Source organism: Podarcis bocagei (assembly GCF_964188305.1).
Source record: "Podarcis bocagei genome assembly, chromosome: 12".
In the NCBI taxonomy this organism is placed as follows: Eukaryota; Metazoa; Chordata; class Lepidosauria; order Squamata; family Lacertidae; genus Podarcis; species Podarcis bocagei.
This window is the reverse complement of record NC_138137.1, coordinates 6457038-6482538: the sequence shown is the minus strand read 5'-3', so window position 1 is coordinate 6482538 and position 25501 is coordinate 6457038. Positions and strand designations below refer to the sequence as shown.

The 25501-nt window shown below is 43.3% G+C and overlaps 1 protein-coding gene across 8 annotated transcripts in view; it reads right to left on the bottom strand.

The window, feature by feature from the left end:
* The window catches only part of ELMO1 (engulfment and cell motility 1), a 330457-nt gene that overhangs the window by 65109 nt on the left and 239847 nt on the right, over nucleotides 1-25501 (bottom strand). Inside the window, exon 1 of one of the 8 annotated variants that reach the window (XM_081165145.1) lies at nucleotides 16664-16684. The exons of 6 other annotated variants lie outside the window; for them this stretch is intronic. In XM_081165145.1, coding sequence (XP_081021271.1) covers nucleotides 16664-16672 — 9 coding nt within the window. In that variant the 5' untranslated portion in view covers nucleotides 16673-16684. Of the gene's footprint in view, nucleotides 1-15627; nucleotides 16138-16663; nucleotides 16685-25501 lie in introns of those variants that run through there. One more of the 8 variants, XM_081165146.1, reaches the window with a different exon arrangement.

Sequence of the window (25501 nt, the reverse complement as noted above, 5' to 3'; positions counted from 1 at the left end):
CTCTGGGAGTTTTGGTTCAATGAATCTTTTAAATCATGTCTCAACCAAGCATATGAAACACACAGTTCGTTTTAATAAGCTATATTTAAAACCGATGCTGTGCTCTCTTTGGGGCTTTGAATCTATTATGAGCTGCTTCTCGTTATCTCCCTTAATGTTTCAGGAAAAGGCAATTTGGTCAACTTACGAAAGTGAGAGATTAAATTAATAAGTGGTTTAATATGCAGTGACCAAAATGGTTTGTTCAGTTTATTATACACAAAGGTCGAAGTAATATCTATTGTTGCACTAAATTGTATAATCCACCCCAGATAATAGTTGTTATGTAATATACATTTCTTTCCCTAATAATTATGAAAGAAAGTGCACTGCACCAGTGTAAAGCCTGGTTTGCAAAACTTCCTCTGCTAGGCTAGAATTTTGTCGGGGGTCCTGCCCCAACTCTGCTCCTTCAGTTTCGAGGCCGAAGGAGCAGTGGATTCTCTAGGGATCCAGTGACTAGTGACACAGAAGGCAGCCCCTGGTCAGGGGGATCTGCCAAGGGAATGCAGACCCCCCAAAGAGGAACTGTCTCTCCCTGACAATGGCATCCGGAATGAGCATCGTCCATCAGAAAAGCTGATGGTGGAGCACGCTGCAAACAGATCGTCAAAGACTTTCGTATCTTTGGATGGGCTTGCTCAGCAGCTGCAAGAACCTTCTTCCCCTATACAGTGGTACCCCGCAAGACGAACGCCTCGGAAGACGAAAAACTCGCTAGATGAAGGAGTTTTTCGTTTTCTTAGCCGCTTCGCAAGACGCATTTCCCTATGGGCTTGCTTCGCAAAACGAAGCTTGCCCCGCAAGCTCCGGTGATAGCGGGGAAGTGCAGCACATCTTCCCCGCTGTCCCCGGACCTCTTTTGAAGCAAGGGGCAGCAACGGGGAGAAGCGATTCTCCCCGCTGCCCCTTCCCTTGCTTTAAAACAGGTCCGGGGACAGAGGGGAAGGCCCGCGGCGCTTCCCCTCTGTCCCTGGACGGTCTCCATAGGAATGCATTGATTGATTTTCAATGCATTCCTATGGGAAACCGTGCTTCGCAAGACGAAAAACTCGCAAGAAGAAAAAACTTGCGGAACGAATTAATTTCGTCTTGCGAGGCACCACTGTAGAAGCACTTGCCACCGTGATTCTTCCATGCCTGCCCAGTAGAGGCTTAGCAGTACTGACAAGCATCCACTCTATGGGAAAGAATATGGCCATCTGTATGGGGAGAAATCAATCGCTGCAAGAGAGATCCTTGCAATAGCTCAAACAGGTGGGAAGGAAAAGCCACAGTCAAGAGGGTGACCACTGAAAATGAAGATGGTCCATGAAGAATAAAAATTTAAAACCAAGGAACAGAAGTAGTTTGTAATAAGAACTCACTACAAAACAAACTGCTTGGAAGCTACCAATGGGGCAGTCAAAAGAGAAATGAGCAGAAAGGGATGATTCCAGCTTGAGAAGTTTCCCGAATAAGGCTTTGTGCAGCTACAGAGCCCACGTGGCTGTACAGAAACCTTGACGAACACAGAAACTGATACTGTTTTGGCTTCGCCTTTAACCAGATTATTTTATGGAAATGGAGTGGCAATTTAATCAGCAGCAAAATTCTGTTACAGTTTTGAAACTAATCGTATCTCATTATTTGTGCATGTGTGTATATGTGTTTGTGCGCAGAAAGATGGGGTCCTGCAAACCTAATATGTGCATTTGGGGAGGCAGCCTTAAAAAATAATAACAATACACAAATAGGATAGCGAGACAGATGTTGATAGATGTCCTCTAGGCTCTTGGCTCAGAAATCTTCTGTCTGCTGAATGTTTGCTGTTCTGTGCCCTGTCTAATCAAAGGCCCAGGAAAGTGTTGCAGGAGGTATTACGGACATCCAAAGGCATTAGGACTAGGGGTCAATGCTCAGGCCACCCACATGCCAAAGATTCCATCCTTTATAGGCGACACGTTTCTAACAGCTCCCCAAAGGCCCCTGTCACCAGCTCCCAAGGCCCAGAGGCCTAAGCAACATCCCTTAACCTATTAGCATAACCCAAAGTGACTCACAGAAGGATCGCAGAAGCACTGCAGTCCCTGCGCAAGCTCCATTGCTGAAGGGCGATTGTTGAGAGATGGCAGTTTTGTGTCCACAGCTTCCACACTTGCATCTCGGTGTGGAAAACAGAGAGGTACCTGCCCATCGTACTGATTTTGCTCCTCCACGGACTCAGCTAGATTGGTAAAGAAAAAGTGATTTATATGTGTTGTATATGCGATATAACACTGCGCCACCAGATGGCGATGTGGAGCCCCGTGTTTCCCTACTGTATTTCTCTGTTTAAATCGACAACGCGTGTAGCTGAAACACTTCTTTGATGTGTCTAGATCCAGCCCATGTTCAACCACATCGGGCCACTGTTATTTCAGCCTCCATGCTCCCCTCGCCCCTCTATATTCGCAATGCAGTATGGGGAAAATAATACAGCTTACTTTACGGAGTTTATCTGTTTTCCTGCATCGCAGGCTGTTGGGATACATGACCTTTGGTGGTACCTTCCAACTCTAGGATTACAGAGAGAATTATTTTGAATAGTCTGACGCAACATATACCGTATTTTTCGCCCTATAGGACGCACTTTTTCCCCTCCAAAAATGAAGGGGAAATGTGTGTGCGTCCTATGGGGCGAATGCAGGCTTTCGCTGAAGCCTGGAGAGGGAGAGGGGTCGGTGCGCACCGACCCCTCTCGCTCTCCACGCTTCGCGCAGCTCTCTGCAAGGCGCAGGAGCCCGGCGCCGGGCTCCCACCGCTTGCGGAAAGTTGCCTGTTCTGGGTTGGGGGAAGCTTGGGCTTCCCCAGCCCCGTGCCTGGGGGGGGGGAATTTTCCCCCCTTTATTCCCCCCCCCCAAAAAACTAGGTGCGCCTTATGTGACGGTGCGTCCTATAGGGCGAAAAATACGGTAACTTACTGTTTTAGGTAGGCAAATCTCAGCATGTGATCACCTTAAGCCTTTGATTCTTGGTATGGTAAAATAGCATTGGCTGAAAAACTAACTTGTCAGTTCAGAGCAGCAAAGGGCAAGCATGACCCCTATTCATTTTATAATGTATGGGAAAGGTTTATTGAATCTATCAATCGTTCAGACTGTGGAAGGAGCCGGCCCAGCACTTGTGGGAAATGTGGTGTGATCTTAAGAGTAACCAAATGAAATTCTGCTATATAGCATGACAATTGTTTGCGATTTTATTAGGGCAAGTTATTCCCATAAGAACTGCTTAGAGGTTTTGACAATAAAGGAGTATACAAATGTTAAAAACAGATTAAAAAAAAATAAGATTGACATGCATTGTAAGAGGCAATTTCCCTTTTAAAAATAATGTATATTTTGAGCTGATGATATTATGTATATCTGAGTTATATTTTTAAGGCAACTTGTTTTTGTCTCCTGACTTTTACTGAAAATCTTGGGGTAATAATAATAATAATAATAATAATAATAATAATAATAATAATAATTTATTACGGCCGTAGGCCCATACAGATAAAAACAAGACATAAATAACAGCTTGGGGTGTATTTTATTTATTTGGCATTTATTTGTGTGTTATTAAATACACCGATCTGCTCATTTGTTTTAAGAATAGTGACAATTATTGGTTTATATGTGCTATTTTCTATAATGAATTGCTCTTTTAGATAAGTTATGTTTCCCTACTCTGAAACCAACTGGTATGCAGCGGGTTACAAATATTTTAAGAAATTAAGGTAATAAAATGCAAACACGATTGCTGTTGGTGCCATGTTGCCTGTTTTTCAACAGTCTAAATCCCACTGATATGTTCCAGCGAAAACAGTGATGGCAGTGAAACCAGCACTGAAAGGGGTACCGTTGGTCCTTGAACATCATGAACCTCTTAAAGATGAGTAGGAATGTGCTAGGATCATTCACAAAAGAGGAAATTGCACTCTGGGCACACTCCAAGGCTCTCTTTCACTACTTTACATGTTGAAAGCCAATGCCCAGAAATTGATTATTTGGCTGAGCCCTAGTTCAAATTAATCTCAGTTGTCTGCAATAGATTGCTGTGAATATAAATAAAAATGCATTTGTCAGCTACGTCTAGAATATCCAGCAGGTTTTGGGGTCACTGAAGCAGCCTTGTTATCACTTCATAGGCTATTGGAATGGATTCTCCTACTTTGCGAAATATAGTGAGTTAGTCTGTGCATTGGAAAGACAGTTTTCATGTAACTTACTAGAAAGGTAACGTGTTATTCTCTCAAATATCTACAAGCGCATCTGGTTTCTTCTATGAAACTGAAGCATAGTGCTCATATCAAGGGAAGTAATAGTACCACTCTACTCTGCCTTGATCAGATCACACCTGAAGTACTGTGTCCCGTTCTGGGTACCACAATTTAAGAAGGATACTGACAAGCTGGAACGTGTGCAGATGATGGAGACCAAGCCATATGAGGAACGGTTGAGGGAGTTGGCTATCTTTAGCCTGGTAAAGAGTTGAATGAGGGGAGTTATGATACCCATCTTCAAATATCTAAAGGGCTGACTCATGGATAATAGAGCAAGTTTGTTTTCTGCTGCCCCGAGGTGGATTGGGACCCAAACCAATAGCTTCAAGTTACAAGGAAAGAATAAAGTAAGAGCAGCTTGACAGTGGAACAGACTCTTGTGAGAGGTGATGGACTCTTATTCCTTGGAGGTTTTTAAGCAGAGATTGGATGGTCATCTGTCATGGATGCTGTAGTAGAGATTCCTGCATAATAGGTTATTAGACTAGATGACCCATGAGGTTCCTTTCAACTCCATGATTCCATGATTCTATACTCCTATTGACATCACAGTCCCTTATCACCATACACAAAAGTTCCGCTTTACAAACATTCAGTATGCAAAAATTCACTTCTCCACCCACGAGGAATTGGTACCCAACCCTCACTATACACACCGCAGATTCAGATGTCCAAAAAGAGAGCATTGTTTTTTGGTTTTTTTTTGTTTGCCTTTTTCTGGTTTGCTGAGGAATGGAGGGAAGGAGGGGGAGCGATCAGACAAATCAGAGAGAATTTTTTTCTGGGTTTATGTGGGGTTTTCTTGGCTGGGGGGGTGGTCAAAAATTTGGGGGTCAGGAAATGCATTTGAAATTTTCCCAGAGGAATCAATGAAAATCGTTGATTCATTATGCGGATACTCGGCTAATGAATGATTTCCAAAAGAACACATTGTTTTAAAAGGGTGCTGTTTTTATTTTTAATTCTGTTCAATTATTTTAGTAAGACTAGTGGAAAATTAAATCCAAAAACTCAAACCCACCCAACCGATTTGCAGCAATAAGGGCTTGCTGCCCGAAGCAAAGGCCATTTATTTTTAGTCTCCATGTGTGCATCTCCATAGAAAAACTGATCCAATTTCTCACCATCTTACTTGCTTTTACCACCCATTCTTTTAGAAATCTGCCTGAATAAGTTGCCTATGCTAAAGCATAGGCTTTGTTTTACATTTATCTTGAGTAAGAGAAAATCCAAGCAGCACTTTCTCAGAAATGTAGATCCAAACTGGATTTCAAAGCCTAGGATGGGAGGTTACCAATATTTTAAAGCTTGTTAAAGAAATGTTCTGTGAAGCATCTAATGGGCCCTTGAATGCGTGACTAAATGGAAACCTGCAACTTTTGCTAAATAATAACACATGTTATAAAGAGATGGTGCACATATGCACACACGTAAACTGATGAAGGATTTTTTTGTGGGGGGGAATATATAATTCTGCACCTATAGCAACAGAGAGGTAGTTACCAATTCTTCAGCTCAATGGATGTTGTTTTATCTATTTATTTCATGCAGTGTTTCAAAATTATTATTATTATTGTAATGTAAAATTAAATTAGCTCAAAAGAATATAATTAATACCCAAACTTCAGTGGCACTGATGCCTTTTGCTGCATGAAGGTCGGTTAAGCTCTCTTGTATATAAATAGAACATTTTGCATTAATATACATAATAAACACTTAGGAGTGGTTAAAACGTATGCAGCTTGCACTAGACTATATTCAAGAGAAAAGATAAAACCAAGATATTTGAAATGTTCCATCTAGGACCACTCTTGTTTCTGCAGCAGACACTGCCCACACTTTTGAGTCACAAATGTCTGAGACAAAAATAGGTTTTAAAAAGGAAACAAATACCTATATATTGTCACGAATTATTGGGCCACTTTATATACACAATTATATCAGGTGCTATGTTGGAACCTAGAGGTGATTGTGGGCTGGGTACAGATAAAAAAAATCAACAAAATGAATCTAGACAAGATGAAGGTGTTGCATGTTCTGAGTTCTTGGGTCTGCTCCAGAGGGAAGTGATCTCGTCGGGAAGCAGCAAGTATGTAGCTTGTGGTATTCCTGGATCCAAGATCATCACTGGAAGCTCAGGTAGTTTAGTAGCTAGGAGTGCTTGTTTCCAAATGTAGCTGGCAATGGATGCTTTTGAGCAGAGATGACTTGGCCACTGTATTCCATGCAGTGCTAACCTCCAAATTAGACTATTGCAATATGCTCTGCATGGGGCTGCCCTTGAATACATCTTTGCATGTAGAACCTGTAATGTGAACTTACTTCCTAAGTAGGTTCTACACACCATGAGTGGCCGAACAAGGACTATTTGCAAAGGTATTTACACAAACTCAACATTATAGATTCTACACTACATGCAGTGGAGAAAGATTCGCAAGCTCAAAGTTCCCTCTTGCATGTATTTCCTACACGGTAGGGTTTATTTCAGTAACACAATTACTGAATTCGTATTAAGGCCACACTGCAATCTCTACAGTGGGATTAAGTTGTGCATATTTCTATACTGTTGCTGTGCTAGCTGTGCTCATGAAGTCAGAATGCAAGATCTAAGCAGGCAGACTGGGATTTTGACCAATCTTGGGGGGAAAGGAGGACAGAAAAGTTTTGCAATCACCTTCCACCATAATTTGCTTCCACAACCCAGCAAATCACTTTCAATAACCCTCAAGTGATAATCCTGTCTTGAGAAAGATTAAGCAGGTGTTAAAAAGCAATTTAGTCCCTCGCACAAGCTGTTGTCATGAAAAGGGTGCCAACATCAGTTCTCTCTCATTTCTTCCCCCTTGTAGTAAACTTGGGAAATGCATCTAAACTTTGAATGCATCTAGCCCTGCTCATGTGGGATCTGGGATTATGGCCACACTTCAGAGAAGATGATCTTCTGCTGATGCTCTTTTATGTTAAGCAGCCACCAGAAATGGATAGAATCGAGAGCATTAAAGGCAAAAATCCTGATAATGTCACAGTTACAATGTGCTCCTGGAGTCTGCATTCTACCTGTGACAACAGCACAGAGGTAATAGTGACTCTTTGTGACTAGACTATTCCTGAGGAGCTGCCAAAAGAAATTTCTACTTTGCACGCTACATAGAATGCCAAGACAATGCAAGAACAATTGTGGGGCTGTGGAAACTGTCACAGCTGACAGTTCTTATTGTTCATGGAAACTTCAGCGGAGTGTAGAAAGATTTCATATTAACACTCTTGGGGGGGTGGGGGAAATCACAGAACAGAAGTAAGCGCTGGCATAATCAGAGTACTTCCCTGGTCCCATCTACCTTGCTCTCACCTATTTCATCTTAATTTAGTGTTATCAGTTTCTACCCACATGTATTGCAGAAGGAAATGGAAAGAATAGATGGATGGGAAGAAGAGTCTGTGGCTACATTTCAATTTAAAAAACAACAACACTGGACATAAAAGGGATCTTCTATTTCCCAGTAAAATCTACCCTATGTACACTAACTGTAAATTAATGTTTGGCTTAATAAAAATGAAGACGGCAAAGTGGTTTTTGTTACCCACATTCAACGCCCAAACACTAACAGGTAAGCAGAATGCCAAGTTTTGTAAACCTGGGAAACGAAGTAATGCTTCTGAGGCTGTATTTATCACTTGGGTGACTTAAGGCGTGATCTGAAAATACACCGGAATTCATTGAGGCTACACCTGGAAACGCCACAGTAAGAATGTTCCTGCCACTGAAAGGGCCATACTCCTTTGGAGACACACTCTCTTCCTTTTTTCTAAGTGGAAGTAGCGGGTTGAAAGATTTCTTCCTTATGCCAAGCAAGCATTGATTACAGTTAGATCCTTCTGGCATGTAACTCAAGTCAGTGTAACACAGGATTTCTTACATGGTCTCCCATCTACGCACTGACCAGACTCAGACCTGCTTGATGTCAGTAACGTTACTGCAACAATTGCCTTCATGCCCTGGGACCCATCCATCCATTTACCTTCCTCTAAAACATGAGGGTGGACCTAGACTTAAATCAAAAACACATCACTGCTAATTAAAATCAAGATCCCAGTACAGTAACATTTTTTTTTAAAAAAAAAACTAAACCATTGTGTGATGTCAATCAGTTGCGGGGGGGGGGGAGAAGTATTATTGCACCTTAAAGACTAATTAAAATGGCATAGAGCTTTTGTGGACTGTAGTCTATCACTCAGCTTTATTGGCTGCTGCTTGGGGGGCATGAAAACTCAGAACACAATGATGTGATGTCATGCATTGTGCTTTACAGTGGTACCTCGGGTTAAGTACTTAATTCGTTCCGGAGGTCCGTTCTTAACCTGAAACTGTTCTTAACCTGAAGCACCACTTTAGCTAATGGGGTCTCCTGCTGCTGCCGCGCCACCAGAGCACGATTTCTGTTCTCATCCTGAAGCAAAGTTCTTAACCTGAAGCACTATTTCTGGGTTAGCAGAGTCTGTAACCTGAAGCGCATGTAACACCTGTACTAGGTGTTATCCAGAGAAGGCAACTTGGAACTGCTATTTTTAGCGGCAGGATTGCAATGTCTGGAGACAGACAGGTCGTGTATCCACAGGAATGACCAGAGGAGGAAGGACTGCTCAGAGGAGTAGAAAGAGAAGGAATACACATGGATGCCTTCATCTGCCTCACCTGGAACAAAACATGTCTCTCCCACATTGGTCTCTACAGCCACAGCAGGCGCTGTAACTCTCCAATGGTTTGACTTCACCCCTGCAGGTGAACTCTTCCATTGTCTCCAGAGACAGACGGATACCAACAGCAGGAGCAGCTGCCAGAAAGAACATTTTTGCCCCAACTGCCATTTGCCCTGGGACTTCAGAACTGAAGGGATTCCCACTTGGAAGCCAAGATTGACTTCCCGCTCCTCCCCGGCTCGGGTGGCGAGCCTATTTGGGCTCGTCCGCGAAAACTGATGGATCCTGATAGATTCCGACAAGCCTTGCGGAACCCTGCTCCTCCTGGCGACTCATTAGATGACCTTGTTGAGGACTGGAATAACCGGCTCTTGGCAGCCATTGATGAGATCGCGCCTAAGCGCCCTCTGCGACCCCGTCGAAACCGGGCCCCTTGGTTTACTGAGGAGCTCCGGAAAATGAAGCGGGATCTCAGACGGCTAGAGCGAGTATGGCGACGGACTCGTGACGGAGCCTCAAGAACATCTTATAGGACGCTTATGAAAGCCTATGAGATGGCTATGAAAGCTGCTAAGAAATCTTACTTTGCAGCTTCTATTGCATCCGCTAGCTCTCGCCCGGCACAACTTTTTAGAATAATTAGGTCAATAACGTCCTTAGGAGGACAACCAAATTTTAGCACAAATTCGACCCACAGCTGTGAGGCATTCGCGAGCTTTTTTGCAGAGAAAGTCCTGTTGCTCCGCCGTGACCTCCCTGCCAATTTAGATACAGTGACTGAACTGGAGGCCCCTCGACTGACTTCAGGTCCAGTGTTGGACCATTTCGATCGGATACTCCCTACTGATGTGGATAGATTCCTCCAAGTTGGTAGGCCCACCACCTGCCTCCTTGATCCGTGCCCGTCTTGGCTGATTAGGGAGTGTCCAGATGTTGCGCGGACCCCCCTGGTTGAAATTATCAATTTGTCCCTTGACACGGGGACATTCCCAGGGGAACTGAAGGAAGCAGTGGTGCGTCCACTCTTAAAGAAAGCTTCATTAGATCCCTTAGACCTATCCAATTACTGCCCAGTTTCAAATCTTCCATACCTGGGTAAGGTAATTGAGAGAGCGGTTGCTGAACAGCTTGGTAGGTTTCTGGAGGAAACATCGGCATTAGATCCATTTCAGTCCGGTTTCCGTCCTGGTTTTGGGACGGAGACGGCTCTGGTTGCCCTAACAGATGATATCCGTAGACAACTGGATCGAGGCGGTTCAGGACTGCTGATCCTTTTAGATTTGTCAGCAGCCTTTGACATGGTCGATCATGATCTTCTGGACCATCGCCTTGCAGACGTGGGGATACAGGGCATAGCCCGTAACTGGTTGTGCTCTTTTATCTCTGGTCGGGGACAGAGGGTGGCACTAGGGAGGGAAATGTCGTCACGCCACTCCTTGGTGTGTGGAGTGCCGCAGGGCGCAATTCTCTCCCCAATGCTTTTTAACATCTTTATGCGCCCCCTTGCCCAGATTATCCGGAGCTTTGGGCTGGGCTGTCATCAATATGCTGATGACACTCAGCTCTATCTACTGATGGATGGCCACACCGACTCGGCCCCTTACACACTGACCAGATGCTTGGAAGCTGTGGCTGGATGGTTTCGTGGGAGCCGATTGAAACTAAATCCTTCGAAGACAGAGGTCCTATGGCTAGGTCGGGATAGCATGGGGATGAGGGACCAACTCCCTTCTCTTGCGGGGGCCCAATTAGTGCCATTGCCTTCCGTTAAGAGTTTGGGTGTAATCCTTGACGCCTCCCTTTCCATGGAGGCGCAAGTCACAGCAACAGCCAAGGCGACATTTTTCCACCTTCGCCGCATCAAGCAGTTGGTCCCTTACCTTTCCCGCCCCGACCTGGCCACAGTGATCCATGCGACAGTCATCTCCAGGCTTGACTACTGTAACTCGCTCTACGCGGGGCTGCCCTTGAAGCTGTCCCAGAAACTCCAGCGGGTACAGAATGCTGCAGCGAGGCTCCTCACAGCGTCTCTGCCATGGGAGCATATTCATCCAGTGCTTTTCAAGCTGCACTGGCTCCCGGTGGAGTACAGGGTCAGATTTAAGGTGCTGCTTTTGACCTTTAAAGCCCTTCACGGCCTAGGACCCTCGTACCTACGGGACCGCCTCGCCTGGTATGCCCCACGGAGAGCCTCAAGGTCCATAAATAACAACACCCTAGTGGTCCCAGGCCCTAAGGAAGTTAGATTGGCTTCAACCAGAGCCAGGGCCTTTTCAGCACTGGCCCCAACTTGGTGGAACGCTCTGTCTCATGAGACCAGGGCCCTGCAGGATCTGATTTCTTTCCGCAGGGCCTGTAAGACAGAGTTGTTCCGCCTGGCCTTTGGATTGGAGCCAATTTGATTCCCTCCGCCCCCTTTTTCTTTTTTCTTTTCCTTCTCCTGCAATGAGGCTCCATTTTAATATTTTAATGTTCCATTATTTTAATGTTGTATTTTATTTTTGTTTTTAAGTTGTAATCACTCATCTTGTTTTTATTATTGCTTGTAAGCCGCTCTGAGCCCGGCCTTGGCTGGGGAGGGCGGGGTATAAATAAAAAATTATTATTATTATTATTATTATTCACTATAACCCCATTCATTGGCCAGGGGACTCTATGTATTCATGTTCTGTGCCACTGCAAGCTGATGCTAGCCGCCTTGAAAACCATTCGATCAAAAGACAAGGTATAACTCTTGAGAATGAACATACAAATTTTCAACAGTTGTGAGATGGAATGAAATATTGGGTGGTCCTTGGTTGTGTTCAGAAGCTGGTGAAATTTTGGAGATCCTTTGGAGGCACATTTCATATTCAATAAATAAAATTCAGGATTTGCTGTGTTTGGGGCTGGTCAAACCACTAGCAATCTCTGGGGAGAAGTAGCTTCTCTCACTTCTTTAGGGAACTAGCTATCCAGTGCAAGGCAACTATTTCAGTCATGCTCTATGCTTGTGGCATTCTATAACTCAAGATCACTTGTGTTGACCTTTGTGGTGGGCATGTGCCTTAATTGCAGATGTTACTGCCCTGGGCAAATAAACTTTGAATTGCATAATCTTGGGACCCATCCATCTAAGACCCCAGTAAGAAAATGGAAGGGGAAAAACAAAGTAACTAGCAACATGTAGTTATGGAAAAGTCCAGAGTGGCAGATGATATAATTATTTCCTCCCCAAAATGTAAGAGTGAATCCATCATAAGTAATCTAAAGCCTATCAGTCAATGTGAACTTTCAGTGATGAATCTGGCAGCTAAGTATTTTTCATTAATGAACATTATCATGTGTGCACGATACCAACTATATTACTCATTTTGTCAGCTGAATACATATCCCAGCTTCTCACAGAGAAGATATATGGCAGAATTTATCAAGGTCAGTGAGATTTTCTTATTTCACAGTAGTACATCAACCATTTGGTTCATAGTATAACATCAAGAATTTCTTTGACATGAAGGAATGTCCTGAGAATAAGATCATGTTATCACTGTAGTAGGAAAAGATTGATTCCTAGAAGAAAATTGGGCACAACAAAATTAATCTTGTCCTTCCCCCAAATCTAATCTCATGTATGTAAACCCAATTGAAAAACCCATTCCTGTTTATCTAAATATTAAAAGTTAAAGAAGCAGCAAGACTCTCAGAAACTGGTATGGTGAAAGGCGAAAGCATGAGCCAGGAAGAGATGCTTACACACAATAAATATAAGAAGACTTAGATCATGCATGAATAGAAGCTATCTGCACTCTCAGAATGATACCTTACCACACAACTCTAAGAGAACAACAATGGCATGCAAGGAGTGCAGGATACTAACCAGGCATAAAGACTTTGTGCCATTGACAAGCAATCACACTTTTAAAAGCAGGGGTACAGAAATCCATGTCACAGACAAATTGCTTGAATGACATTCAGAGCATTGCCCCACACCTATAAGCCTTTCTTGCTAAGATAATGAATGTTTTAGAATTTTATGTATGCAAACGAGTCTTTATAAGAACTAGTCAAAACAGAGAAGAGATAAATAAATGGCTTAAGGAAAGAAACGTACAGAGGTTGCAGCCGGCTGAGTCACGACAACAGTTGGAAGACATCTACTGTGTGCTACCTTCCACGCTGTAGTGTGTGTGCCTTTACTAACCATGCTGATTTCGCTTCAGGGAAGATAAAACTAACATTCCTTGCTATGGGGGTTTCTGAAGGAAAACTAGAATCCATATGAATCTCTGTTTGAATTCGGTCTTAAATTTTGAAGGGGTTAGTCCATCAAGTAAATTGATTTCCACAACAATGCAGGCCAATGAAAGATACTTTGAAATTGCGCGTGCGCGCACACACACAAACACAAGGACCATAGTGTATCCCAATTGCTTTCCCCAAGCTTTCACAGTTGCAGGAGTTGATCGGCTTGCTCAAAGGCTTGTGGTTGGTGAAGCTGAAGTCTAATACACAACAGTCCTGTACAGGCAGCAAATAAAGCATTCAGCCCCAAACCGTAATTTATAGGTGGCTGAAACTGCAGTGCTGATTCTTCTAACTCTGCCATTGCCATGGCTGAAAACCAACAAGATAGTCAGAATCCCCGATCCAAAGCTTAGCAGTTAAAAGCCTGCCCCCTCAATCTCTTTGCTGTTCAGCTGTTAATGCAGAGAGAGGGGGAAGTAAACAAATCCCTTCAAACAAGGTTATGGGAGATGCTCGGATTCTAGCAGTCAAACAGTATTTAGTCATCAATAGTAATTGAAGCTGACAGATTTATATTCTGTTTGAATTACATCCCCAAAGTGTTAGCAAGAACTGAAAGGATGTTTTTGCACTATGAAATAGATTTCTTTCAAGGATGAACGGCAAGAGGTAGAAAGTCAATGTTTGAGAGCAGCACTTTATTTTACAGTTCTGAAGGCTGTGTTCCCTACTATCCAAACATAATGTAGCAGTAACAAATGCCACTCAAAGGCTTCCTTATACATCTCACCACTAGGAGTCCGAAGTTGTGTTGTGACTCTACTCAAAAATACTCTTTCTAATAGAATATTCAGTGGAAAGGGTTCTGATAAATAAATGTATTGAACAAACAACATCTCAGTTCAAGGCTAGAGTTTCCATCATTTCCATCAGAGTTTGATCATCTTGATTTTCCCAATAACCACAAAATGACTTGCTCCCATTAAATTACAATGCATCACCTAACAGCTGGATAAAACCTGAATGAAAAACACCTGGAATTTACTAGCAAATTTAATAAATATTGGTCAACGGCATAACAAACACTACCAATCTCTTTAAAAATTCACTTGGGAACTTTCATGAACACGTTAATGTGCACCATCTCTATTACAGCTCCTATTTCACTTTCGTATACAGAGAACCTCAGTGGAGTAAAAGACTTCATGTAAATATTCAACACCTCATCAGTGATCAGACTCCATTCAAACAGCTCATATATCTACATGGAAAATATAAGGACCCCCAAAAGTGCATTAAGAACAATGGTGGGAAAACCAACCCCAAGTGAAGTACTTAAAAGATGCAGAGTACGGCAACTTACATATGCGTAATTCTAGAGCCAAAAGCTCAACACATCACAACACTAAGAATCCAATATCTAGAAACTACATGGTTCGCAAAGATTTCTGTATCTGATGTCTTCACTGAGGATCCCAAAGTCTCTATCTTGATGGAGTCTGAAAAGTGAAACATAAACTTTTCCTGACTCATATAATTTCTCAGTTTCATGCTCTTCTTGACTCTGTGGTGTTTGAAAGGTTAAAATGAGACCAAGAACATTGTTTTGGCTGAATGCAAACAGATTCGTTCCTGGGTGGGACTCAACAGATTCTCTCTCTCTCTCTCTCTCTCTCTCTCTCTCACACACACACACACACACACACACTTGTCATATGGGGCTTCTGAGAGTATCTGCTTTAGGAGGCTAAGCTGACAAGGCAAGGAGAGTTATGATCCAATATCCAACCCAAAGAAGTCAAAAACAAAAAATTCTCTGAATTTCCACTGTGCTGACCTGTCCAGTTTAGAAACATGTGATATATTAGGGCTAGAATTACTATTTTTAATCTGAATTCCAAATTCCAATTTTTAAAAAAGTAGTTAGAAAGAGAATGGAACCATGGTGCTGAGAACAGAGATCAGCAAATATAGTTACCTGAATGAACTTTAAAAGCATGCAACCAAAAACATGCCATAGTAAAACCTGCAAGCCTTAATGATGCAAACATTAGAAATCACACTGTGGCAGCTCCTTCCCTACCCCCAACTTAATTTCATGTAGTTTGGAATGAAATATTAACTTGTGTACCTTTGTAAAATCTTTGGAACTGATGGAATTTTAAAAAGTAAACCATACATATCACTAATCATGAGCAAATCAAGGCAGGGGTAACAGCTACATTTATTGTATGCTTGCATATTTGGAGCCATTAAACAAAGTGCAATCATGTTCCATTTAAAAATAAAATCCTCAATAAAGGTTGCCAGCTCCTGGTACTAATCCTCCCTGCTTCTCAAGCTGAAGTAGCAGGTTAAATAATTCAAAGATGCTCACTTACAGAAATCCAGTGGCTCCATCATGCACGGCAACCAATTTCCCTTTGGTGCTACAGCAAGAGAATGACTTAAGGCTTTTTCCGCGGAAGGAGCAATATTCTCGAGCAGCAGATGGCCTCTGATGAAGCTGTTTAATGAGATCCGTTTTCAGTTCGCCATAGGAAAACAGAGCCCCTTTCTGCACACCTTGGCTTGGCGCACAGCTCAAGTCAAGACGAATAAGCATGTAGCTTTGCTTATGTTTAGAGGGCTGAAGCCCAGTTGTGCTCTGATTGGCAAGCGCCTAGCAAACGGCAGCCAATCAGCGCGCCTGCTTTTTTCCAGGGAAACTCCTGCCCATTTATTTAGCATCTTCAGAGGACATATTTCCTAGGAGGATAGACTTGCTTCCAGCATCTTTCGCGGGGAAAATAACAGTGCCTTTTCTCCCTGTATATCCCTCGCCCCATTAGCCCTTCCCGCTATATTTTTAGGGCTGAGGAATTGTCTAGGGAGGGTTCGGATTCATTCCCGGCTCCCACCTTGCAGGCGAAAGAGGAGGGAGAGAGCCTGAGCTCAACAATTACAGATTCCATCACCATGGAAACTGACTGGATGCAGCGAGCTGGATTTGTGTAGAACATCTGCTGCCAGGCTCATAATCAAATGCAATCTCATCTTCCACCCCACCAACCCGACTGCTTATCTGATCGGGAGTTTACTTTATATGCATGCTATGACAGCTAAAACATGTGTGTGTGTGTGTGTGTGTGTGTGTGAGAGAGAGAGAGAGAGAGAGAGAGAGAGAGAAATAGGCACATACATCTGCAGCTAAGGACATGCTCATACATCCTGCTAAATACTCATGCACATGGAGGAAGCGGTAAACAACAGATGGGTAACAACTGTACATTTATAATAAACGCTAGGAAAGCCCTTAAAATAGAGGCACGGGGAGCTCACTTTATGGTTGCCACGGTGAACGGCAAAGCTTTGGTATTATATATGAATAATTTCTAATGTCAGCTGATTTGGGCTATTGCATTATATCACACTCACATTTATCATTCGCTCTGACAGCAAACTCAGGTAGCAGATGCCAACAGGGCTGTAGCCAAAATGGGGTCACTGAGAAACGAGAGGACAATATCAGCATGCTCCGGTGAATCATGAGATACGCAGAAGTACAAAACATTATGGAAAACCACAGGAGTAAAAACAGCCCAGGAAGGACTGAGCATGCTCAGTAGCCACGGGTTTTTGAATTTCATTTGGAAGAGGAAAATGGGAGGAACAATCCTAGAAAATGGCATGGGTGGTTGAGTGGCTGATCACTCCTGTTAGAAGGTGAGGGTATACTGCAACATTTTGTTGCAGGTCCCACCTGTAACTGTAGATCTACTGAAGAAGATTGGAAATGAACAATCAGAACAGTAACAGGGTGCAGTTTTTATTTACCATTTTTTATCAGAAGAAGAAAAAAATCATATGGTTAAATGCTCCTGCATACGACATATTAAAGTCTTCATTTGAAAGGACACGGGAACCTCTAAAAAAACAAGTCACCACAAGTTCATATAAATGGGAGCAATATTCACTTAAGTTTAGGGCACCAAGAAAGCGGGTGGTGTATACAATATATATATATATATTATTTTCTTCCCCACACTATTCCAGGACTACCTGACAATATATGAACATTAAAGTGTGGTAAAATGCACTCCCAAGGTAATCAGGGCAAATGTACTTAATGTAGCTGATATATTCTTGTTTTTGCACTCTGTTTATGTTCAAGGACAAGCCTAAGCCAAGTCTCTCGGTGTTATATCCAATTAGATGTCATTATTTCAACCAGGACAGAGAAGACACACATACGACATGTAAAGAGCTAGCATATGGTCCGAATGCACATGAGGACATCAACTTGCTGAAGCTATGAAGGTCTGGTCATCTGTCTGAAGCCATAGGCATGTGAGACATAAGCTGCAACCACTCTCTTAGCAAGCAAAAAGGCATGGCTGAAGGCGCAGTGGAGGCCTCTTTTAAGTGCTTAGCTCCAGCTGTGATAGTTTTGACAGAGTCTGGCAGATCTGCTCACCTGGTGTCAAGGTAGCGCCAGGAAGAGAGGGGGAAGAGAGACTAAGTCTAGGAATACCTGAAATCGTTATTTGATAATTAGAACCCCTCTCCAAATTGTCCTGACTTATTTGTTGGGAACCACAGAGCCTAGGACTTGCCGATCAGAAGGTCGGCGGTTCAAATCCCCGCGACAGGGTGAGCTTGGACCCTGCTCCTGCCAACCTAGCAGTTCAGAAGCATGTCAAAGTGCAAGTAGATAAATAGGTACCGCTCCGGCAGGAAGGTAAACGGCGTTTCCGTGCGCTGCTCTGGTTCGCCAGAAGCGGCTTAGTCATGCTGGCCACATGACCTGGAAAAACTGTCTGCGGACAAACACCGGCTCCCTCGGCTAGTAAAGCGAGATGAGCGCTGCAACCCCCGAGCAGTCCGCGACTGGACCTAATGGCCAGGGGTCCCTTTACCTTTAGTGTAAAATTGTCTAGCGTGGCAACATGGACTGCCCAGTGTTTCTTCTTCGGCTCTCTGGAGTCCAAAGAAACAGGAGGGTCTTCCTCTAACTAGTAAGGAATTTTATGCAGTGGCAATACCTGCCATGTTCCTTTCTCCCACTCCAAAGGCCCCTTTTCTGTAGTTCTGTACTGTCAGGTCTCCGGATTTGGCTCTACATAGACCGCCATAGCTCTCCTTTCTGTCACATCTCTAGTCTTGCTGTGTCCCTGTGGGTATACAGGGGGCTTTGGTACACTGTAAACAAAATACTACAACACAGATCACTTGGATATCTAATAGTGCACTCCAATAGGTAGTGACAGAAAACATCACATGCTTGTTCCTTGAAGTTCCAGAAAAGCCTTATTTAAAAAAACTTGTTGCTGTACAGTGGTACCTTGGGTTACAGACGCTTCAGGTTACAGACTCCGCTAACCTAGAAATAGTACCTTGGGTTAAGAATTTTGCTTCAGGATGAGAACAGAAATCATGCTCCGGCGGCGCAGTGGCAGTGGGAGGCCCCATTAGCTAAAGTGGTACCTCAGATTAAGAACAGTTTCAGGTTAAGAACAGACCTCCAGAATGAATTAAGTTCTTAACCTGAGGTACCACTGTATCTTACTGCCAGCACAGCTGGAGGATAGCAATGGAAATGAGGGTCTACAGGGTTCTACTCAGGTACAGACTGCTTCAGGTTTGATATAAAAACTAAAAATGGCAGATTTCGTGTATGGAACTTTAAAGGGCTGAGCAGTGCAGTCAAAAAATTTTCACCTGATGCACTCTCCACATCTCAAGCTGCTAGGAGTTGCTTGTGCGCCTGTTGCAGTGTTGTGTTTTGTGTTCAAGTTGAGGTGCGTTTCCTGAGCACTATAAATCGGGATGATTTACCTACCGTAACAGGTTGTAGAGTACAACTTTGTACATCAATAAAGCAGAGCTCACATAAAAAAGAAGGCAATCCAATTCAAGGAGGGGACTGCACAACCATTTCCCTCCTCTGTTTCTCTCCATCCCAGCTTTATACAAACCTCTGCTGTTGTTTAAAACCACCAACTTCCTTTGTGTTCCCGCATCCCTGCTCTATTAAAATCTTGGCTGTTCAAAACTGCCATTTGACTCTCTCCACCTCTGCTTTATTCAACCTTCTATTCTGCCTTGGACAGACCACACATGAAATAGTTGTGTCCAAATATCTAAATGGCTGTCACATGGAAGATGGAGCACGCTTGCTTTCTCCTGCTCCAGAGAGTAAGACTCGAACCCATGGATTCAAGTAACAAGAAAGGAGATTCCGACTAAAGATCAGGAAAAAAACTTTTTGACAGTAAGAGCTGCTCAACCGTGGAACGGACTCCCTCTGAAGGCGATGGACTCTCCCTCCTTGGAGGTTTTTAAGCGGAGGTTGCATGGCCATCTGTCATGTATGATCTGGTTGAGATTCCTGCTTAGTATGGGATTGGACAAGATGGCCCTTGAGGGTCCAATCAGTTACCATACTCCAGGTGAGCAATTTCATCCCTTCCAACTCTACTGTTCTATAATGCTATGCCCCAGGTATTCCAGCAGGTCTGTTGTCACTTTCAGATTTAAATGTGTTGTGTTCTGGCTCCCCAGGATGAACTCATATGGGGAGCATATTATATGACAAAGAATGTCCAGGGTTACAGGGTTACAGGTGCAGCTTTCCATCAATGGAACAACTGCCGCTCTCGTCTTCAACATTCTGGGTCCTGTTACATATTGTCACACGAGAGTTATCCCTGGCGCAGCACATGGAAAATAGTTCCGAGACTCCACTGGCCTTTTTATGTGTATCTTTCTGCTGGATCTCTGTGCAGCATCAATGAATTGCAGGAGGCAGCCTTCTGAGTGAAGAACCTTCTGGCACTAGAATGACTTTATCTAAGCTGGCTGTTGACTGTTCCTGGGCAGGAAAGACCCTAAGGGCTTCATGTGTCATCTAAGCCTTGCTTGAGCATGGAGGCCTTCACAGACGTGTGCTGTGCTCCTATCTCCTTTGGTCCTGTCCTCTGGTTCACGCCCTGATCCTGCCTCCTGGCTTGTCGTTCAATCCTGACACTCTGGCTTGCTCTTCAGCCCTTTATCAAGGTGTTTTTATTTAAAGATCCGTTTATATCTCACTTATCCGCTAATAAAATCTAGCATTCAAGATGGCTTCATTAGTAATAGCCTAGCATGAAGCGATCAAACAGCAACCACAACCACCTATTATCCCCAATAATTTGAAACATAACCCCCCTCAATGGCCCAGAAACATATAATAAACTTAGCAAATGGGAAATGGTATGGGGCAAAGGAGCTGTAAAGGTAAAGGTAAAGGGACCCCTGACCATTAGGTCCAATTGTGACCAACTCTGGGGTTGTGGTGCTCATCTCGCTTTATTGGCTGAGGGAGCCGGCGTACAGCTTCTGGGTCATGTGGCCAGCATGACTAAGCCGCTTCTGGCGAACCAGAGCAACGCACGGAAACGCCGTTTACCTTCCCACCACAGCAGTACCTATTTATCTACTTGCACTTTGATGTGCTTTCGAACTGCTAGGTTGGCAGGAACGGGGACCGAGCAACGGGAGCTCACCCCGTCGCGGGGATTCGAACCTCTGACCTTCTGATCGGCAAGTCCTAGGCTCTGTGGTTTAACCCACACCGCCATCCACGACCCTTAAAGGAGCTATAGGTGGAAGCAATTAAACAATCTGTGACCTTTTAAAGTATAAGTGTGTGATATTGCTTTTACTTGTTACTGTGTTATGTATTTTTGTGTTTTTATCTTGTAAATCATACTGTGATCCTCAAGTGAAGGGCAGTATAGAAAGTAACAACAACGACAATGACAACAATTGCCCCCACTAACAAAAGTATTATGCCTAATCCTTACTTGACGCCAGGTATGGTTTCCTCGGAGCATGAGCTGAACACCCCACAGGTAAAAGACCTTGAGCAACAGACTGATTCACTGTGCTCAAGCTTAGTTTGTATGGACTGGGCTGCATCTGCAACTCTGTGCTCGCCGGTGAGGACTTTGGTGGAAGCTTGTATCTTCTGTAACTAGGACCCAGTCACCCCCTGGAGCATAACACTAAGTAAACAAGTGATGTGGTAACATGTAGATGCCACCAGCATTTTGCCCACCCCCCCTATTTATTTTATTGCCAACTTTTCTCTGTGTAATGTTCAAAAAATTACAAATGACTGTTGATTCTGTTCTTTCTAGCAGGGAAGACCGGCTGTTGAAAAGCACTCTCTGAACCTCCTTCTCCAACAAACCTATTTCAGATTCAGCCCACACACCAGGTTCGATTCTGTCTTCTTTCTCACTCTTGATTCCTAAGGCTTTTGCATCTGTTCAGTGCTTCCTCTCATTTAATAATTCTCCCATGAATTTCTCTCCTGACTGCTGCCTATGTCTCTCATAGCCATCCCCATGCTACAGGTGCCATGTACTCTGTAGCTGTTGCTATCACCAACATCTCAGTAATGATCCATCATGGAATTTTGTTCTCCTTAGCTTCCATTTCCTTCAAAATCTTGGTAAAAGGATTGTTGAGTGAAATGTACAAGAACCACCCCTTTGAATGTCAGCTATGTAACATTTCAGTCTACTTGCTCCATGGAACATTTCTGGGAAGACTCTTTGTCAACACTTCTGAAATTCAGTACAATCCAAAAGAAGGCCGCTAAAATCACTACCTTTTTGTCACCAGCAAATTTGGAAACCAATGCAAAAAAATGTAAACATTTAAATTCAGTTTCTTATAACATGATCCATTTTCATTAAATAGCTTGCTCAGAACTACTTTGTTTTTGCAACGCATGCAAAGCAGACATTGGTGAAGCTTGTGTTAACCAGCACTGTAACCCAAACATTAAATTAAAGGCCTATCAAACCAGTATGAGGAAATCAGCCTCAGAGCGTTTTGCTTTTATTCACTTTGAAATAAGACCCGTTATCTAGCAGCTTATCAACCCTTTCAACCTGACTTCTGACTAGGTTTCAGCACCAAAACTGCTTTAAAGCTGGTGAATGCTCGCCTCTGAAAGAGACACAGGTGGAGTACAGCCATGTGGATTTTCCTAGACCTCTCAGCAGCTCTTGGTACCATTGATCATGGTATCCTTCCAAATCTGCTGCAGGAATTTGGTTACAATGCTTTGCTGTATCTCTTCTCCTACTGGCAGGAAAGTTCCAAAAGTTTGGATTAAGAGGAACACACAAAGCTGCCTTATTTTGAGTCAGACCATTGGCTGACTCAACGCTCAGACCACTCAGCTTTATTTATCCATTTCATCGGATTGAAGCATAGCTGCAAGGTCTCTAAATGCCAATCTGACGTCACTAATATACTGGCTGAGAGTGAACCAACTTAAGCTCAACCCAAATTATGCAGAATTGTTTCTTGCGGAAAGCAAGGCTAACTAGGAGGTTATGGATATGCCTCTCCAACACCCATACTTTCCATGAAGGATTAGGCTGGACCCAACGTAGTTCCTGGATCCCAGGTAGTATATATGACTAGGAGTGCTTTCCAACAGCTTGGGCTGGCTAGTAGGTCAATTGCACCTTATCTGGAAAACAATGAACTTGCAACTCTAGGGTATAGTGACATCTTCATTTGGTTATTTGAATGTACTTTGTGTGAGACTGTCTGGCATTTATTAGATTTTGTTACAGACTGTGTGCAGAAAGCACATTTTGCCACCTATGTGAAAACACTAACAACTTCCAATTAGTTTCTGGGTTGAATTCAAAGTAATGACCTCAACTTTTATAGCTGTAAATAGCCCAGGTCTGGGATATTTGAAGGAACACCCTCACCTTCAAAGGCTCTGTTATGGATTCATCCATTGTCAGAAGCAAAGCTATTATTTACTAGGAAAAGAGTCTTCTTGGTGGTGGCTCACAGTGTATAACTCTTGTCTGAGAAACTGCCAGATCCATGTAATCTGCCTTTTCAGTAGTTAAAGTTTTTCTATTTCACAGAGATGTGGGTAATAAATAAACCGCTGGCTTCAATATTATGATGTTTCCTGCTCTGTTACATTGCTATACTCAGTTACTCTTATTAGCAGGGCTTTTTTCAGCTGGAACTTGCCTGGACTCAGTTCCAGCACCTCTCAGGTGGGTGCCATTGCCATTCCATGAGAACGAGGGTGAGTTCTGGCACCCTTTTTCCCTAGAAAAACAGCACTGTTTATTACTGACCTTGTTGTTACAAGCCAGGCCTCCCTCTGAACTTTGCCACCACATCAAAATAACAATGGCCCTGCACATGATTTGATTTCCATCTTTCTGTGAACTATTTTCCCTTTCCAAATAGTTGCGTAAAAGGCAAATTAGGTCTTGGGGGGGACAAAGCCATTGTTAGGTGTGCAATGAGAATGGTTGTGCAATTAAACCCTCCTCTCCTAGCAGAAAATGAAGAGGATGAAAGGTTCCATGCACAAGAGTTACAACCATTGCTTGGGCAGCATAAATATTTGGGGTTTGGGTGGTGGATTGTTTTGCCCTTGGGCGTGAAGTTGAATTCTGTGGACACTTGGTCCCTTTACAGCTCCAAGATTCCATAAAAACTGCATTTCCGCAGGAGTTAATTACATCTGTTGAAGGTGAGAGAAAGCGAGGGGGGCAAGTTTCATAGGACAGAGAACTCTGCATAAAAACAAGACATTATCTAAACGACTCCCCCTTCACTCGCAGAAGCTGCCACGCTATCAGATTATACTAACTTAAAAGTGAAACAGCAGCGGTGGCACTGGAAGCCATAATAGTTCTTTGGTTAAGAGGAGCTATAAAAATCTCATTGTCAACAGCATCATTCACTGTGATAACCGTATTTCAACTGAAACAAAACCTCTGGAACATTATACCCCAGTCTATTCATCTATAATGAGGTCTGTAGTCTAGGGAGCTTTCAGGCTGAATTCTATGCATTGTGACTCGCAAAATGAAACCCTGGTATTATATGCTTACTGACATTTACATCAGCAGGGATTCATGCAGCAAAAAACCATATGCCATGCATTGCTAATTTAGCTAAAATATGAAACAAAACACACTATGAAGATATTATCTCCATCAACACTTTAAGCAGGCAATGACCGACCCTTTCAGTGCAATAAATTATGCAAGTTGCAATGACAGCTCGAGTTAGAAGCTATCACTTCACTTGCTGATAAACCAACCCTGCTTCAACCTATTTTTGTATTTGTGCCTGGTTGAACAGCCCAAACCTAATATTTTATTCTACCGATTTTCAGCTAGCTTGTTATCCAAGGGAGATGACACATATGGGCAATGTTTGGGGTCATTTTGCTACCACTTTTTTTATTATCAGCCCAGATTAAATGTGGACTGTAGCGAAGCAGTAATCTGAATGCCAATTTAGCACTGCTAAATATCTCTTGGAATAGTGATATGGGCTTTGATATGATCCCTACAGAAGCGGCTTAGTCGTGCTGGCCACATGACCCGGAAGCTGTACGCCGGCTCCCTCGGCCAATAAAGCAAGATGAGCGCCGCAGTCCCAGAGTCGTCCATGACTGGACCTAATGGTCAGGGGTCCCCTTTACCTTTACCTATGATCCCTACTAACAGAAAACTCAGGTGATCAGTATCTGTTCGTTAGGAAGTGAGTCACCTCGCAAGAAAGTAATGGTTCTTCAAAGTGCTATTTTTAAATGAGGTGCAGGATTTCACCCTGAATGCCTCCCCTGTTCTCTTATAATGGCAATGGCATGCACCATGGCGTCCACCAGGTGCCGAAACTGAGTTCTGTGAGTTCTGGCTGAAAAAAGCCCTGATTCTACAAACTCATGGTATTCCTTAGTTATGAATAAATATAACTGTTTGTAACTTAAAGCAAACCCAATGGCCTGGCAAGTGCCTGTCTTTTTACAAGATATATGGAATGTCAAGGTGTCTTTTTAGAGGTGTGAAAGAAACAAGAGGGTGAGGGAAGAAGGTGGGAATAGGGTTGAGGGGATCTGTGTCAGGAGGTTGAACCCCACTATACAGTTGTACCTTGGTTTTCAAATGCCTTGGGAGTCGAACGTTTTGGCTCCTGAACGATTGAAAACCGGAAGTGACTGTTCCAGTTTTTAAATGTTCTTTGGAACCCAAATGTCTGATGCAACTACCATGGCTTCCGATTGGCTGCAGGAGCTTCCTGCAGCCAATCGGAAGCCGCACCTTGGTTTACGAATGTTTTGGAAGTTGAATGGACTTCCGGAACGGATTTTGTTCGGCTTCCAAGGTACCACTGTACAGAGATGTTTCAGGAGGAAGAAAAGAGGGGCCCTTTCTATTG